The 16,134-nt window shown below is 35.6% G+C and overlaps 1 protein-coding gene across 7 annotated transcripts in view; it reads left to right on the top strand.

Moving 5' to 3' along the window:
- Nucleotides 1–16,134, top strand: part of OSBPL8 (oxysterol binding protein like 8) — a 160,146-nt gene that overhangs the window by 48,414 nt on the left and 95,598 nt on the right. For 4 of the 7 annotated variants that reach the window (XM_028105402.2, XM_028105403.2, XM_028105400.2 and 1 more), the window contains one exon: nucleotides 1,022–1,130. In XM_028105402.2, coding sequence (XP_027961203.1) covers nucleotides 1,089–1,130 — 42 coding nt within the window. In that variant the 5' untranslated portion in view covers nucleotides 1,022–1,088. Of the gene's footprint in view, nucleotides 1–1,021; nucleotides 1,131–16,134 lie in introns of those variants that run through there. The other 3 variants (XM_088025278.1, XM_028105406.2, XM_088025279.1) reach the window with 3 other exon arrangements.

Genomic DNA, 16,134 nt, shown 5'->3' with positions numbered 1-16,134 from the left:
CTAAGACTTTAAAAATAACTATAAAAGTGGTAGATATTGATTGTAAAAATGGGAAAACACAGAAACACAGAGTATTTTATATATAATGTTCTATAATTCGCCTTTTCCACCTAATGTGGCCTTCTTTCTAGTTTATATAGTAAATATATAAAGAGTATGTAAAGACCTACCTAATTTTTAGAAGTTGCTGCATGATATTCCATTGTATATCTGTAGTATAATTTAAGCAAACTCCTAATGATTGACATTAAGGTTTTCCAGTTTTCTCATCATACTCTTACTCTTGGATGTGTTTATATATCTTTGTGCATTTGTATAAACAAGTAAGTGTGGCATAATTATTAGACTCAAAATTACTGGATTAAAGTCAATATATTTTAAATTGCCCTTCCAAAAATTCTTCTCACAAAAGTATATGAGAATACTTTTTCCTGCATTTTTCCTACATTCTTGCCAGTGTTGGCAATATTAGCACACTTTTTAGTTTTTGCCAGTGTAATCATGAAAAAAAAGAACATTTATTTCCTTAATTGTAAGTAGATTTAAACATCTTTTTAAACTCTGAACAATCTCCTATCTGTAACCTTGCTCTTGCTATTCTTCACTTGGTATATTTTCTTTTTTTCCATTTTTTTCTCTGAACCTTTACCATTCTATTTTTTTTTTTTTAAGATTTTATTTATTTTTGACAGAGAGTGTACAAGCAGGGGAAGCAGCAGGCGGAGGGAGAGGGAGAAGCAAGGCTCCCTGCTCAGCAGGGAGCCCGATGTGGGGCTTGATCCCAGGACCCTGTGATCATAACCTGAGCCAAAGGCAGACGCTTAACCATCTGAGCCACCCAGGTGCCCCAAACCTTTACCATTCTTTAAGGCCCATGTCAAAATCTGTTTTCTCCATGATTGGATTTCCCAATAACCTCATCCTGTAATGATTTCTCCCTCCTAATATACTTTCTGCTTTATTTTCCATTTATCACAGTTTTATACTAGTCCTAATACATATGATTTTTTTTTTCTTCTAGGATTTTCAGATTTACAGGATGGCTAAACATTAACAGAAAGAGAAGCATAAACTTACCTTCTTTCACTATGGATGCAGGTTTAGCAGATGGAGAACCTGATCAAACTTTGGTGAGTAGTTCAAATATAGTGTAATAAAGTACTGTCCTCTATAGCTGTGAAGTGTTTGATGTAAGCCATCATTTTATTTTAAAAAATGTATTTAAAACAAACAATTTTAAAATAATTCTTTAACTCCTGCTGATATGAAGATGACAGATATTTTAAAGCTTGTTAAAGCAGAACCCAGTCAGTTTTCTGATATTTCTGTCCTATCTCCTCCTCTGCTTACTTGTATTAACTTGGTCCCAACCCTTAGGATGGTAAATTCTTTGGGATAATGCAGAGGCCAACTTTTCTATGTTTCATGTTGCTATGGAATTATATTGAGATGTTTGTATATTTTAATGTAGTGAAAGTCCTTTGTTCAGACTCAGATGTAGGAACAGTCTAATGATTGAAAGCAAAATGCAGTTTTGTTTACTTGGGTTAACTTGTTCCCAGCTTTTTTTGAATTTCTGGTTCAAACTTGTTTTAGTTTCTTAAAAGGTCAAAAAAAGTTAAACTTTAAAATAACTTGTTAATAGAAAATAAAATTGGCATGGAAGTAATTTGGTTTACGAAGCTTATTGTCACAGCGATTATAAAAGGAAAACTGATGGTAGGTTATTTTATTTTCACTATGATTTCAGCAAAAAGTTAAGATTAAAGCCTTGTCTTAGAACATGTATACTTTGCCATAAAGATCCTATTTAAAGTTAATGGGCGTTCTTAACTCTTTTAGCTGAAATATTTTTAATCTCTTATTGATAATAAAAATGCCAGTAATAAAAACAATTGCTATTCTCTAAGTGTATACTTTGTCAGACTGCCCTCACAACAGCATTTTAAAGGTAGGTATTTGTTTATTCTCACTTTTATAGATGGAGAAAAGGGCTCCGAGCCGGAGGTTAATTATCTTCTCTAAGAGCTCACAGCTTAAGGGGTGTTTCAGTACTTTGCCACTAATTTGTTGGCTCTGTGCCTGTCTTTCTGAATAGAATTGCTTAAAATTTACTGTTACCTTCTAAACTAATATCTAAACAGATAGTATTAAATTCTATAACAGAATACCTGTGCTATATTAATAAAATTTTATTCATTTTTTTATTCTAAATCCTGTTGATGCAAGATATTTAAAAAGCAATGAGAACAATTTTCTTTTTCTTGTTCATTAAGTTTCTTTTGTGAAACATTGTAGCTTATTTTAGAATAATACCAATAATTTCAGTTGCACTGCTGAGATACTCTGTATTTGAAACTAATCTTGAGATCTACTTTTGAGTTACCTATTTATAAAATATCACCTTTGAACTGCACTGCCTAAGCTGGTTACTGTTTAGATCTAGGAGAAGTGGATAAGAAAGTGGGCTTTGTAGCCATTTAGCTACATGTTAAAATCTAAGCTTTGTTGCTTAGTTGTATGACCTGGATAATGAATTAAATTCTCTAGGTTTTCAGTTTTCTCATCTATTATATAAAGATAATAGTAATATCCATCCACCTTCCAGAATTGTTTTGAGTTTTGTTTTTAAAGGCTTTATTTATTTATTTGTCAGAGAGAGGGAGAAGCAGGCTCCCCACTGAGCAGGGAGCCCGATGCGGGGCTCGATCCCAGGACCCTGGGATCATGACCTGAGCTGAAGGAAGATGCTTAACCACTGAGCCACCCAGGCATCCCTGTTTTGAGTTTTGATTAGATAATATATCTGTAAAGTGCCTATTACAAAGCCAGAGACATTCTAAACATCCAGTAAATAAAAGCTACTACTATTATTGTTGATATAATTAGCTGTATCAAGCCTTCACTCCAAAAAGATAAATAATTAGAAGGCAGGAGAGGCAGTAAAACACATTGAAAAAAACCCTAGGCTGTTCAATAATTTTGGCTTTATACTTTCTCAGAATCTCAGTTTTTCTTCCTAAAATATTGAGGCACATATTCTACTTCAGTAAAAAATGTGGGCAAGAATGCTCATTCTGAGTACTTGATAGAGACAGTATGATCTAGAGAAACCAGAAAGTTCTTTGAAAATATGAAGTAGTGTGTCAGTATGAGTTGGTAGTGTTTTAAAAAATGATTGCATGGGCGCCTGGGTGGCTCAGTTGGTTGGGCGACTGCCTTCGGCTCAGGTCATGATCCTGGAGTCCTGGGATCGAGTCCCATGTTGGGCTTCCTGCTGAGCAGGGAGTCTGCTTCTCCCTCTGAACCTCTTCCCTCTCATGCTCTCTATCTCTCATTCTCTCTCTCTCAAGTAAATAAATAAAATCTTTAAAAAAATAAATAAATAAAAAATGATTGCATGCACTAGATTTTAAAATATTAGTAAACTTTTTTTAATTGCAGCCTTTGTACAAAGTACTATGCCTGGTGAAGGGGATGCCAAGAGATATACATTATAGTTTATCTGAGTTTTATTTTGGGAAGACTAGAGAGATGGATAGATAAGGCAATAACAGATTTACTCAGTATTAAATGATGGACATAAACAAGGCATAGTTTACAAGCTGTGAGGATTGGGTGGTGGTTATACACTGGGGTAGTTAGAAGAGTTTTCTTAAGAGAACATACACCGATTAGCACAGGTAAATAGTGAACGTAGGATTGAAAATGAGCAAGGAGAACATTCTAGGAAGGGAGGATAACAAGAGGCAGAGCTAAATGGGGGAAATTATTTGCTTATTGGGTTATTTTTTAGGGAGAAATGAATTAGAAAAATTAAGGTAGATTGGAAGGTAGTGTTACTTACATGAGGCAGATAGAGACCAAAATTGTAGAAGGTTTTGAGTGCCAGACCTGGGATTTTGAACTTGAATCTGAAAGCCATAGTATGTCATTGTATGTTTTTATGTAGGTAGATGAATGTAGAAGCAGGATATAAAACAATTAGGAAGAGTAAAAGATATTAAGAGACTATTATAGTAGTCTTGGTGTGAGGTTGCAAAAGCTTGGACTCAATATTACTGTTGGTGTCCATTAATTTAATATTCTTCTTCCATAGGAGATTACTTTTTCTCTCTCTCTCTTTTTTTTTTTTAAGTAGGCTCCACACCCAGCATGGAGCCCAACGTAGGGCTTCAACTCACAGTCCTGAGGTTAAGACCTAAACTGAAATCAAGAGTCGGACACTTGGGGCGCCTGGGTGGCTCAGTCAGTTGGGCGACTGCCTTTGGCTCAGGTCATGATCCTGGAGTCCCGGGATCAAATCCCACATTGAGCTCCCTACTCACTGGGGAGTCTGCTTCTCCCTTTGACCCCTCCCTGTCTCATTCTCTCCCTCTCTCTGTCACTCTCTCTCTCTCTCAAGTAAGTAAGTAAAATCTTAAAAAAAAAAAAAAGTCTGACACTTAACTGATTGAGCCACCAAGGTGACCCTACTTTCTTTTTTCTTAAAAAAATTATTTTGCCCACTCATTATTCCACTTGTGTATAGTTCAGTTTTTGTGGTAGTGTTGTCTTAAGTAGTAAATATTGAAAAATATGGATTGAATCTCTGTATATGGAACTACTATATTTCAGGACACAAGTATACATTTAATATATGTCTTATGATATTTTGTAAAAATCCAGAACTTAGATCACTTTAGCAATTAACCACTAAGAAATGCTTAAAGTGTAGGAGTTAAATTTTTATTACTAGGTTGAGGTAGACTATGTGAAACATTTTTTTTTCATTAAAAAAACTGAATATGTTTTTCACCTTAAGGACAGTCATTATATCTTTTGAATATTTTATATATTATTTCTGTTGCCAGAAGAAACCTTTCTTTAGAAGGTCTGTTAGAGGTAAAAAATCTTTTGTTGTATTGTAAATGGATTATATAAATGACTTTCAGAAGAGAATACAGTTTTTAAAATACATATGAATCTTTTGTATTATAAGGTGCTTTCAACTGAAGTAATCTTTCTTAAAATTCTAATGTAAATTGGGTAATTTGAATCAAAGGATTTCTGAAATGTAAGGAAATGCAAAGATTATTTAGTTCAGTAATTCTTAGAATGTAGTAAATGAGTGTCTTTCTAATGGGCCTACAGAGGATCCAACTTCCTGAAACTTTTATTTTTACGTACTTCCTAGGTGAGTTTTTCATGATTACTGTGATTTGGTGTTCATAAAGTAAAATTGGTATGTTACTAGACTTTACTGAGAGCTTTAAATCATATTCTAAGAAGTATGGCTACTGTATATAATATTTGGCAATATTATATAGTTTGTATATTTGGCCACGCCAGTTAATGGAATCGCCCCAGTGTTTGGTAACATCAAGTATTATTTTGAGTGGTCCTAAATTATATAAATTCTTAGGTTGCAGAGATCTTCTTATGTAAAATAATAAAACAACTAGAAATTTTAGTCACCAATTTGTTACCTACATACTCATTCTCATATTAAGAGTTCTCTCTTTCTAATAGTTGCTTGCTAACTGTAAGAATTTATATGTTAATCACATTTAAGAATGGTGCTATCTTTCTTGAACTTTTTATTATGGAAAATTTCATATATTTTTAAAAAGATGGACTAATGTAGTGAATCATCATGTGCCTGTCACTTGTCTTCAGCAATTACCAATTCAGGTCAGTTTTATATCAGCTGTAGTCCCACCTTCCCATCCCATGTTTTTTTGGAGCAAATTCTGGATAAATCATTTTGTTTGTAAATATTTCAGTAAATATTTCTAAAATATAAAGATTTTTCTTTAACCATAAATACCATTAGTATCCTAAAAATGACTTATTCTTTAATCAAGTAACTAGTCAATGCTTAAATTTCCCTGATTGTCTCATAAATATTATTTTTTATAATCCTTATGTTGGCCTTGGTTGATAAGTTATTGAGGTCTTTTTTAATCTTTTAAGTCTATCTTGTATCTGTTTTTAATTTTTCCTTTTCAGTGTATTGAAATAAATAAGGTAGTTTGTCTGGTAGAATTTCCTGCAATCTGGATTTTCCCCCATGGTGATTATTTAATGTGTTCTTCAGTCACTTATATTTCTTGCAAGTTGGTCATTAGAGTTAGACTTGCTCAAACTCTTTTTTGACAAGTATACTTTATTGAGGGTGTTGTGTATTACCATCAGGAGGGATATAATGTCTGTCTCTCTTCTTGTGATAATAGCAGCCATTGGTGATCATTGTGTAGGTATGTTAGTTCACTAAGGGTATAAATTAATATCCTAACTGGCTTACAAAAATGGGGGCTGGAGAGAATAACTGTGACTAGTCCCTACCTTTCACACAAACCAACCCATCTATATTTTGTCCTCTAGACTATTAATCTTTTTGCCATTTTACAACTTTATTGAACCTTCTCCTAAAGGGAGACATTTTTTAAAAGGATAAAACAATTTGACAAAATACTTTATGATTTATTATCTTCTTTAACTTATGAACGTTACAGGTTAGTAGTAGCTAAATATTTGTAATGTTTGAACTTCCCAAGTGGGAAAATAATACTCAGTTATTTCTTATTATATGGATACTTCGATTCTATCTTACTATAACTTCATTTTTTTGGCTTGTTAAATGTTCTTATTAGAAGCTTGAATAATATGTAAAAAATTTGCAGATATATAATGGGACTCTAATAAACTCTAATGGGAATTGAAAAAAGCTTTTTTTTAAATTAAGATTTCATTTATTTATTAGCATAAGCTGGGGGAGGGGTGGAGGGAGAGGGAAAAGCAGCAGGGAGCCCAGTGCGGGACTCAATCCTAGGACCCTGATTTCACGACCTGAACCAAAGGCAGATGCTTAACCTACTGAGCCACCCAGGTGCCCAAGAGTTAGCTTTGAAAAAGAAAAATAGCCAGTGATCTATACAGTACATCAGCAGAATCCTAAGCCAGAAATCTTTTGTATTTCCATTATGCTTGGAGAGCTTCTCCATTTAATGGTATTTGGTGTTATTTGCCCCATTTGTCATTCTCTGAGTGTACAGTGCACTATTCCAGAGACTACATGAGGTGATGATGTCATCAATCTCCTGGCTAATTATAGCATTCCTATATACTTTGTACTCAATTTCCCCTATTATTAACACATTTATGGTACATTTGATAAAATTAATGAATCAAGGTTGATACATTATTAACTAAAGTCCATACTTGATTCAGATTTCCTTAAGTTTTTGCCTGTTGTCCTTTTCTGTCCCAGGATCTCATCTGGAATAGCACATTACATTTAGCAGTCATATTTCCTTAGGGTCCTCTTGACTGTGATTTCCTTGTTTTTGATGACCTTGACAATTTTGAGGAGTACTGGTTAGATATTTTGCACAATGTCCTTCAATTGAGATTTGTCTGTTTTTCTCTGATTAGACTGGTCCTTACGGGTTTTGGGGAAGAGACCACAAAGGTAAAATGCCATTTTATCACATCGTTGCCAAGGGTATATACTGTCAACCTGACTTGTCATTTCTGATGTTGACTTCGATTACGTGGCTGAAATAGTTTCTCATTTTTAATTTATAATAGGGCAAATATCAGTAGGTATAATCCACATTAAACAGCAGCTCTTTGGAGGCTTCAGTAGTTTCTGGGATAGTGAAGGAATCTGGAGACCCAAAAGTTTGAAAATTCCTGAAGCCTTTAGCAATTAACACTTTAAGGAAGAATAATTTATAGCTACCTGATATGAAAAGAGGGATCCAGAAGGTGATGGGGGGTGGGGACAGAGTAGAAAGAAGAATTGATAGGGCCTTCGGCAGTGAGGGAGTGATGATCAAGATAAAATTTGACTATTATAAAATTGTACCTGGCATTATGATCTATATTTTTCAAGGAGTTTTTGTTTTTGTTTTGTTTCTGTTTTCATTTTGACATTTACAGGTATTGGTTGAATGCTTACCTATTTTGTCTTTATGAGTTTTAATGTTTTGTCTGATTCGTATCATCTGCAAATAATAGTTTATTTCTTTCCAGTCCTTATACAGTTAGGACTATGGTTTTGTGTATGTATGCCTGCAGGTGAAAGTTGGTGGAGTGTTTATAGTCTTTTATAGTTTTCCAGAAATGAATCTGTTGTGTGTAATTTTCAAAATCATTTAAGATTTACTATTTTGTTACTTTTTAGAATACATCATGTCCTCTTTAGGGGGTCTCCTGTTTGGGGAATGTGGCACTTTCACTTCTATCTTTTATCTCTCATGTTTTCCTTCTTTTCTTTGTGTTATGCCTTCTTGATGAATTCCTTCATCACTCTTCCTGCTCACTAATTTATTATTGTATTTTATTTGTTTTGCTGTTCAAACCTGCTGTATACTTTGTTTCATCATAATGTTTTTATACCCAGTATTACTAGCTGTTTTCTCTTTGAATGTTTGGTCATACTTCATTTTTACAATATCCTCTCAGATCTTTTTGAGCATATTTATTATGGTAAGTTTTTGATGAGTTTGGTTCACTAATTTTATCTCCAGCTGAGATTCTTCAGTTTGTTTTCTTTATAGCATTTGGACCCCTTAGGATATTAATTATTTGTTTATGAGGTTGTACTTCCTTGGAAATAATATTCTCTTGGGAATATTAATTGCTTTGTCTGATTGATAACTGTCCTAGATAGAATAGAAAGAGCCTAGGGACTCTTTTGGTTGATCTAGGGAATGTATGTCATAGAGTAGAGAATCTCTTAAAATCATTGCTTCATCATTTCTCATTTGCCCTCCCACCAAAATATTGTTTCTTAGGGAACTTTTTTGTATATCTGCTCTGAGCATAGCTCATAGCCACAAGCTGCCTCCCTAGTTGTAATCACTTAGCTCATTTGGGGAAAAGGGCGGTGAGAGATAGTGGTCATCCTCTTTGCCTGTGATACTGCAGCTGGACATACACACTGTTCTATTCTATTCTATTCTATTCTATTCTATTCTATTCTATTCTATTCTATTCTATTCTATTCTATTCTTTCTGTTTATTTTTAAGTACTGGAGCCCAGTGTGGGACTTGAACTCACAACCCTGAGATCAAGGCCTGAACTGAGATGAAGAGTCGGATGCTTAACCGCCTGAGCCATCTACAGTTTAAAAACAAAGTGTTTAGAACCATGTTTAATGTTTCTAGTTGGTATTAAATCATGTTCTACCCTGGTAGTGAAGACAGGGTGGGCAATGATTGTCCAGTATCACTGAGAAAAAAAGGGCACAGAATGATGACTTCCAACCCTCCCTCCTACCCTCAGCACTTTCCTCCATCTGTGGTACTGTACTCTCTTTCTGGTCTGAGGTTGCTTGCCGTCCACCCATCTTTAAAAATAGGTTCAGGGAGAGTATTAGTTATTTCACTAGTAAATAACTCAGTTCCCATTTTTAAAAGAAATTGGTTACTTTCTTTTTGGCTTTGTGTTCTCTCTCTGTAGAATGGCTGAGGTGGTGGCTGAAAGGGGACCAAAAAATCAAAAGAACAGCAGCACTGTTTAACAGTTCATTCCTATTAAAATCTTTGGCAGCTTGACATGCCCAATAGTATAAACATCAAAAGTAGAACTATTAAGGCCATTAACTCCCAAGTAAATAGTTTATGTCATTTATCCAATAGAAAGCTATTTGTTTTGCTAAACTAGACTTTGAAGCCAAAAACTGGCTTCAAAATTTTATTATTTCTTTTAATATCCATAAATACTGCAATCATTCGAGTTTTAAAAGTATGGATTGAAGATTTTTCATGAATGTTTTTACTTGCTGTTTCTCCTAAGTTTTAAGACATTCTTTTATAAACAGAATATCATTAAAGCCACTGCTCTACATTTAACTTTATTTTTTAAGATTTTATTTATTTATTTGAGAGAGCATGTGCGAGTGCATGAGTAGTGGGAAGGGCAGAGGGAGGAGAAGCAGACTCCCCACTCAGCAGGGAGCCCCACGTGGGGCTCCATCCCAGGACCCCAGGATCATGACCTGAGCAGAAGGCAGTCTCTTAACAGACTAAGCCAACCCGGATGCCCCTCTACATTTAACTCTTAATTAAAATTATGTGCATTAAGAATCTTAAATTTCTTTGTTTTTTTAGAAAATAAAATGAGTCCTATCAAATCTCAGATTAGAATGTGAAGGATTAGAACTTTAGCATGTTAGAGATACATGAAGATAAAATTTGATTAAAAGTTCAAGAAAATCTCTACCTGTTCAGCTATTTTAGAGAATAGAGCAATTAAGAGATTTTTATCCAGACCTCAGATCACCTTAGTAGGTTTTCATTAACTTAAGTCTACTTCAGAAGTCACCTTAAGTTTAATATGGTGAAAACAACAGCAATGGTACGCAAAAAAAAAAAAAAAAAAATGGGAGGGGAAATGAATTTATGTGTATTGTGTACACATAAAATTTATTTTTTTTAAAGATTTTATTTATTTATTTATTTGACAGAGAGACGGTGAGAGAGGGAACACAAGCAGGGGGAGTGGGAGAGGAAGAAGCAGGCCTCCTGCTGAGCAGGGAGCCCGATGTGGGACTCGATCCCAGGACCCTCAGATCATGACCTGAGCCGAAGGCAGACGCTTAACGACTGAGCCACCCAGGCGCCCCCATAAAATTTAATTTTACTTTTGGTCAAACATTTATCGAGTTTAGAAAACTAACCTATCTTCATAGAGCTCATTTATGCGCATGGTACCTTAACTTGATTTTAGGTCTCACAGACAATATTGTTTGCTGCTTGTTTGGTAGAAAATAAAACGATAAGATGGGGCGCCTGGGTGGCTCAGTCAGTTAAGCATCTGCCTTCGGCTTAGGTCATGATCCCCGGGTCCTGGGATCAAGCCCCACATTGGGCTCCCTGCTCGGTGGGAAGCCTGCTTCTCCCTCTGCCTCTTCCCTCTGCTTGTGCTCCCTCTCTCAAATAAATAAATAAAAGGTCTTTTTTTTTTTTCAAGAAAATAAAACTATAAGAAATGAATAGCAACTAACATTTGTTAAATTTCTGTCATGTGCCAGAAGCTATTCTAAGTGCTTTTGAGGGAAACTCATGTAATTGTCTAATAATCTTATGAGATAGTAGTATTACCCTCATTTAATAGAACACAGAAATGATAAGTTGCTCAGGGTCATACAACTAGTAAGTGGCAGAACTGGGATACATTTTGGCTCCGTAGGCCAAGCTTTAATTATTTTCCTATACTACGTCTCAACCAAGTTAGAATCAGAATATACAGATCCTGGAATACTATTTTTACAGTTTGAAATTTTTGTTTTTAAGGTAATGTCAAACCATTGAATTTTTTGTTCTTGTTTTTTTTTTGGAGGCAAGAAACAACCTATTGAGAGTTGTGACTTGGGAAAATGATTTTGGCAGAATTATGGAATATTGTGGGGACAACCAGATGAACATTATAGAACTATCTCTGAGGTGTCTTGAAAAATCCCAGTGCCCAGGTTGCACCCCTATTCAATTGAATTAGAGTCTCAGAGGGTGAGATGCAGACATCATTAGTTTTTAAAAGTGTCCCAGGTGATTTTAATGCGTGGCCAAAGTTGAGAACTATAGAAATAGAGGCAATTAGCCCAGGGAACAAGTTAGCATGCAGTTGTGTAATCTAGGTAGAAGGCAGTTAAAACCTATAGGGTAGTAATAGCTGAATAGAAAATATGTCCCTTTTGGATTTTTTTTTCCCTAGATTTTTAGAATTTGCATTTTTCATATTTGGGTTAATTTATTAGTATGGAGAGAAAAAAACAAAAAAACTTGCACATTTACTATATGTCGTGATCTTGGCTCTGTGTCTCACATATTTTCCATTTAATCTCCATAATACTGTGGGGGTAGGTATTACTCTGTTTTTAGAGATGAAGAAACCAAGACTCTCAGAGAGTTAGTAATTTTTCTAAGATCACATAGCTAATCAGTGGGCCATGTTAGGATTTAAATATACGTACTCTAATTTTGTTATTCTTGTCATTGAATGTAAAGGCTAATGTTTTTATATTATAAATTGATCTATGTCATACCCAGCCTTTTAAAATTTTTATGTGCATTACCTAGTGTAATGCATACTTTGAAAAGTATGTGATACATGATCTATTTTATTTAACTCAAAGCTTTGTTCTCCTATAACTAATTTAGATTTTTCTATCTGGGGTGAATATTTTGGCGTTTAGGCAGTATGTAGTTGAACAGTTGTTAACTGCATTTTTATGTGTGGTAGATATTCTGAGTCATGGAAGTTGATGTTTCCATAATATTAGCAGTCTTTCCTGTGGCTTGATACTGAACAACATGATATGCTAATCAGTGATTTGTTAATAAGAGAACTCTAGAAGGAAAGAAGGTATTTGTTATACAGTCCTTATGTCTTAATTTAGATCCTGGTCAGGATTCAGTATAGAATGTGGGCTTATGTATCTGTGTAAGGAATTGGCCAAAATCAAATTCCAAGTAACATAACTCTTATTTCAGACTGAATATCAAAGTTATTTAAGTAGATCATAAGATTAAGCATCATACACTGAAATATTTTTGTATATGAGCAGTCTCCTAGAATCAGTTGTCATATCTAACCTGGCATGATTGTGATGTGATTACATGGTTTCTGTTGTGCTTATCAGGTGAGTAAAGATGGTTAGGTCAGATGTAGAGGAGAATGTTAATGAGGTCAAAGGCCAAGGTTTAATTCTTTTAATGGACAGGTCACTTTTTTCTTGTTTCATAACTACAGACTTCACCAGCAGTCTCACCAGATGCATGACATTAGTTACAACTGACAATTGATTTTGAACTTCCCTTGTATATGAAGTCCTTGATGAAGGAAGTTGCTTTCATCATGGCAAGAGACCACCATTACCAGAAGAAATATAACTTAGGCTCCCTTACCAAAACAGGTGGTGAATCTAACAGTGTTATTTATGAAGGACAGAATTATTTAAGAAAAATGATTGGGGAATTCCTAACAAAGGAATTTGGGTGTATGATAGCCAGAGACTAATAGTGGAAGAAAATATGAATATGCTTTACATTACAACTAAAGATGTTCTCAGGTATTGAGGTAATTTTCTATGTTGAATTGTTGTTATAACAGAATTTTAGGACTGTAACAGATCTTATGAGTAAATAAAAAAGCTAAATTCAGGATATTTATTCAGGTTTACCCAGGGAATACTGAGAGAGCTAGGCTTAGAACTCAGATTTCAGAATTCAAGTCCATATTAGTTCTTTGTGTATCTATGTTAAGCATTGCAGAATGTTAAGGTTTAGAAAATACAAAGATGGGTAAGACTTTTTTTTTTGCTGTTAGAGAATTTAAACCAATTCATTTCATAAACAGAGAAACTCAGCGAATTACACATAAGAAATTCTTTTCTAGGTATTAGAGTTATAATAATGACTAAACCTTTTTTTCGTTCATGCATTTGTCATTCAGTATTTGTTGATTGCCTACTATGTGCCAGGCTCTGTTCTAGTCTTAAGGGATACAACAGTGACCAAAACAAACTAAGTTCCTACTTCAGTGGAGAACATTACAGTGGAGGAAGACAAAAAAAGTACATAAATATATACGTTAAGTGGTGATTGTTGTGATGAAAAATAAAGCAGGGTAAGATGTATAGAGAATCCGGAATAGGGGATGGATGTTGCTATTTCCTGGGAATACTATGGAAGTCTTCTGATGAAGTTACCTTTTTTTTTTTAGAGTGGGGGGTGGGGCAGATGGAGAGAAAGAATTTTTTTTTTTTAAAGATTTTATTTGTTAGTACACAAACAGGAATGTAGAGGGAGAAGGAGAAGCAGACTCCCTACTGCGTCGGGCTCAATCCCAGGACCCTGAGATCATGACCTGAGCCCAAGGCAGACACTGAAGCCAACTGAGCCACCCAGGCGCCCCAAGAGAGAATCTTAAGCAGTCTCCATGCCCAGCATAGAGCCCCATGTGGGGCTCCATCTCATCACCCTGAGATCATAACCTGAGCTGAAATCAAGAGTCCGATGCTTAACTGAGCTACACAGGCGCTCCTGATGAAATTACTTTTGAACAGAGTCTAAAGGATAAGAGCCAGTGTGGAGCTTGCAGGTCTATTAGGCAGACTGTGGTGGTTAGGCTGTAAGTGTTGAGGTTTGTGGGAAAGGTGAGTTAGGGGTCTTTCACCTCCTCAGTCAGGAAAACGGTGTGGTGCAGGGGCAATGTCCCTAGGAGTGCATTGAACTCTGTGGGCTCTCCCCTCAGTTCTGCCTGATAGAAGGATGCAGTGACAGCACAGATGTAGTATCCCTTTGTTTTACCTGGTGTGAGAGGTCAGGAAATCCCTCATCGAAGATGTGATATTTTATCTGAGATAAGAAGAATGAGTCCAGCAGGAGGGTGATTGGGAAACCTTTAGGGAGCTGGAGCTCAGGAGAGATTAAGGTGGGAAACTAATTTGGGGAGTTGTTAGTGAATAGAGCCCATTTAAAAATTAAGTCAATGGAATCATCTGGGGAAATCATGTTGAATGGGGACAAAAGAGATTCTAGAATTCAACCTGGGGTGCAGGGGCAGAAGGGGAAGGGAGCCAAGCAATGAGAGGGAAGGAGAGAAAATAACTTGTTAACTGGGGAAGGAGAGAGAGTTTTGAGAAAAGGAGTGATTAGTGGTGGCCAGTCCTAAAGAGTGGTCAGTGAGGTTTAGCTGGGAAAACTAAGGTTGGCTAGACTTGAAATATTTAATAGTATAGCTGCTTATGACTAATTTACATTTAAATAAATTAGCTTCTCAGTTTAGCCACATTTCAAGAATTTAACAGCTACATGTAGTTAGTAGCTACTCTATTGGATAGTGTAGATATAAACTATTTCTAGCATTGAAGAAGTTCTATTTGATAGCAGTGTACTAGATCATTATAATATTAGGGAAAAGTTAAATAAAGATTCATTTTTTATTTGTGATAGCAATAGAGAAAATACTTTGAGACAACTGATTATGTATTACCAAAGAACTGATGTTAGGAAGTCAGAGTTTTATCTTGAACTGTGGTAGCAGAATTGGCGATTTGAGTTGAGCCTTCAAGGTCAGGGAACTTTCAAGGTATTGAAGGGAAGCAAAAAGAAAGGGAGAAAATTGCAGATCACTCTGAGCGCAATCAATTTTACTAGACAGAGAATTTAGGTAAGTTTCAGAGCTATCTCATGGGGGATCAGAACACCTCTGTGGCATGAATAATTGGTCCATGCTGTAGACAATTTAAATATCAGGGTTTGAGGCTTATTTTCTAAAGAATGGGTACTATCAAATGTTTTTAAGTGGAGGAGTAACATGGCCAATGTGATAGTTTATGGAATTAATTTGGTAAATTAAGTTCTTGGTTTTTTTCTTCGTCTTTGTCATTTGTTGCATTCCTAAGTAATCCTGCCTTATGTCTACATACTGCTTTAAAAAAAAAAAATCTATAAAGTACACTCATGTAAACTGTACCATTCATGTAAACTATTATTTTAAAATTTTTTTAAAGATTTTATTTATTTGAGAGAGAGAATGAGATAGAGCATGAGAGGGGGGAGGGTCAGAGGGAGAAGCAGACTCCCCGCTGAGCAGGGAGCCCGATGTGGGACTCGATCTCGGGACTCCAGGATCATGACCTGAGCCGAAGGCAGTCGCTTAACCAACTGATCCACCCAGGGGCCCCATGTAAACTATTATTAAGCCTCACAATGATTCTGGAAAGTTGTAACATTTATAATTACATATTCACAGAGAAGAAAATCTCAGAGTTCAATAACTTGCTAATGACGACACTAGCTTGAAGAATGACTAATACTGGGTAGACGAGATAACTTACCTCAATGTCACATAAATTACAGTACCTACAGTCTTTAATATATGGTCATTTTTTTTAAAGATTTTATTTATTTATTTGACAGAGACACAGCGAGAGAGGGAACACAAGCAGGGGGAGTGGGAGAGGGAGAAGCAGGCTTCCCGCTGAGCAGGGAGCCTGATGGGCTCAATCCAGAACCCTGGGATCATGACTTGAGCCAAAGGCAAACGCTTAATGACTGAGCCACCCAGGCGCCCCTAATATATGGTCATCTTGTTGGCAGTAGGGACCGGGTCTTTATTGTGTTTTTGAATTCCAGTAC

This window comes from Eumetopias jubatus, unplaced genomic scaffold (genome assembly GCF_037043125.1).
Source record: "Eumetopias jubatus isolate StellerSeaLion01/CBP00866 unplaced genomic scaffold, mEumJub1_p1.0 scaffold_8, whole genome shotgun sequence".
NCBI lineage: Eukaryota > Metazoa > Chordata > Mammalia > Carnivora > Otariidae > Eumetopias > Eumetopias jubatus.
Note: the sequence above shows the minus strand (reverse complement) of the source record. Positions and strands in the feature narration are given on the sequence as shown.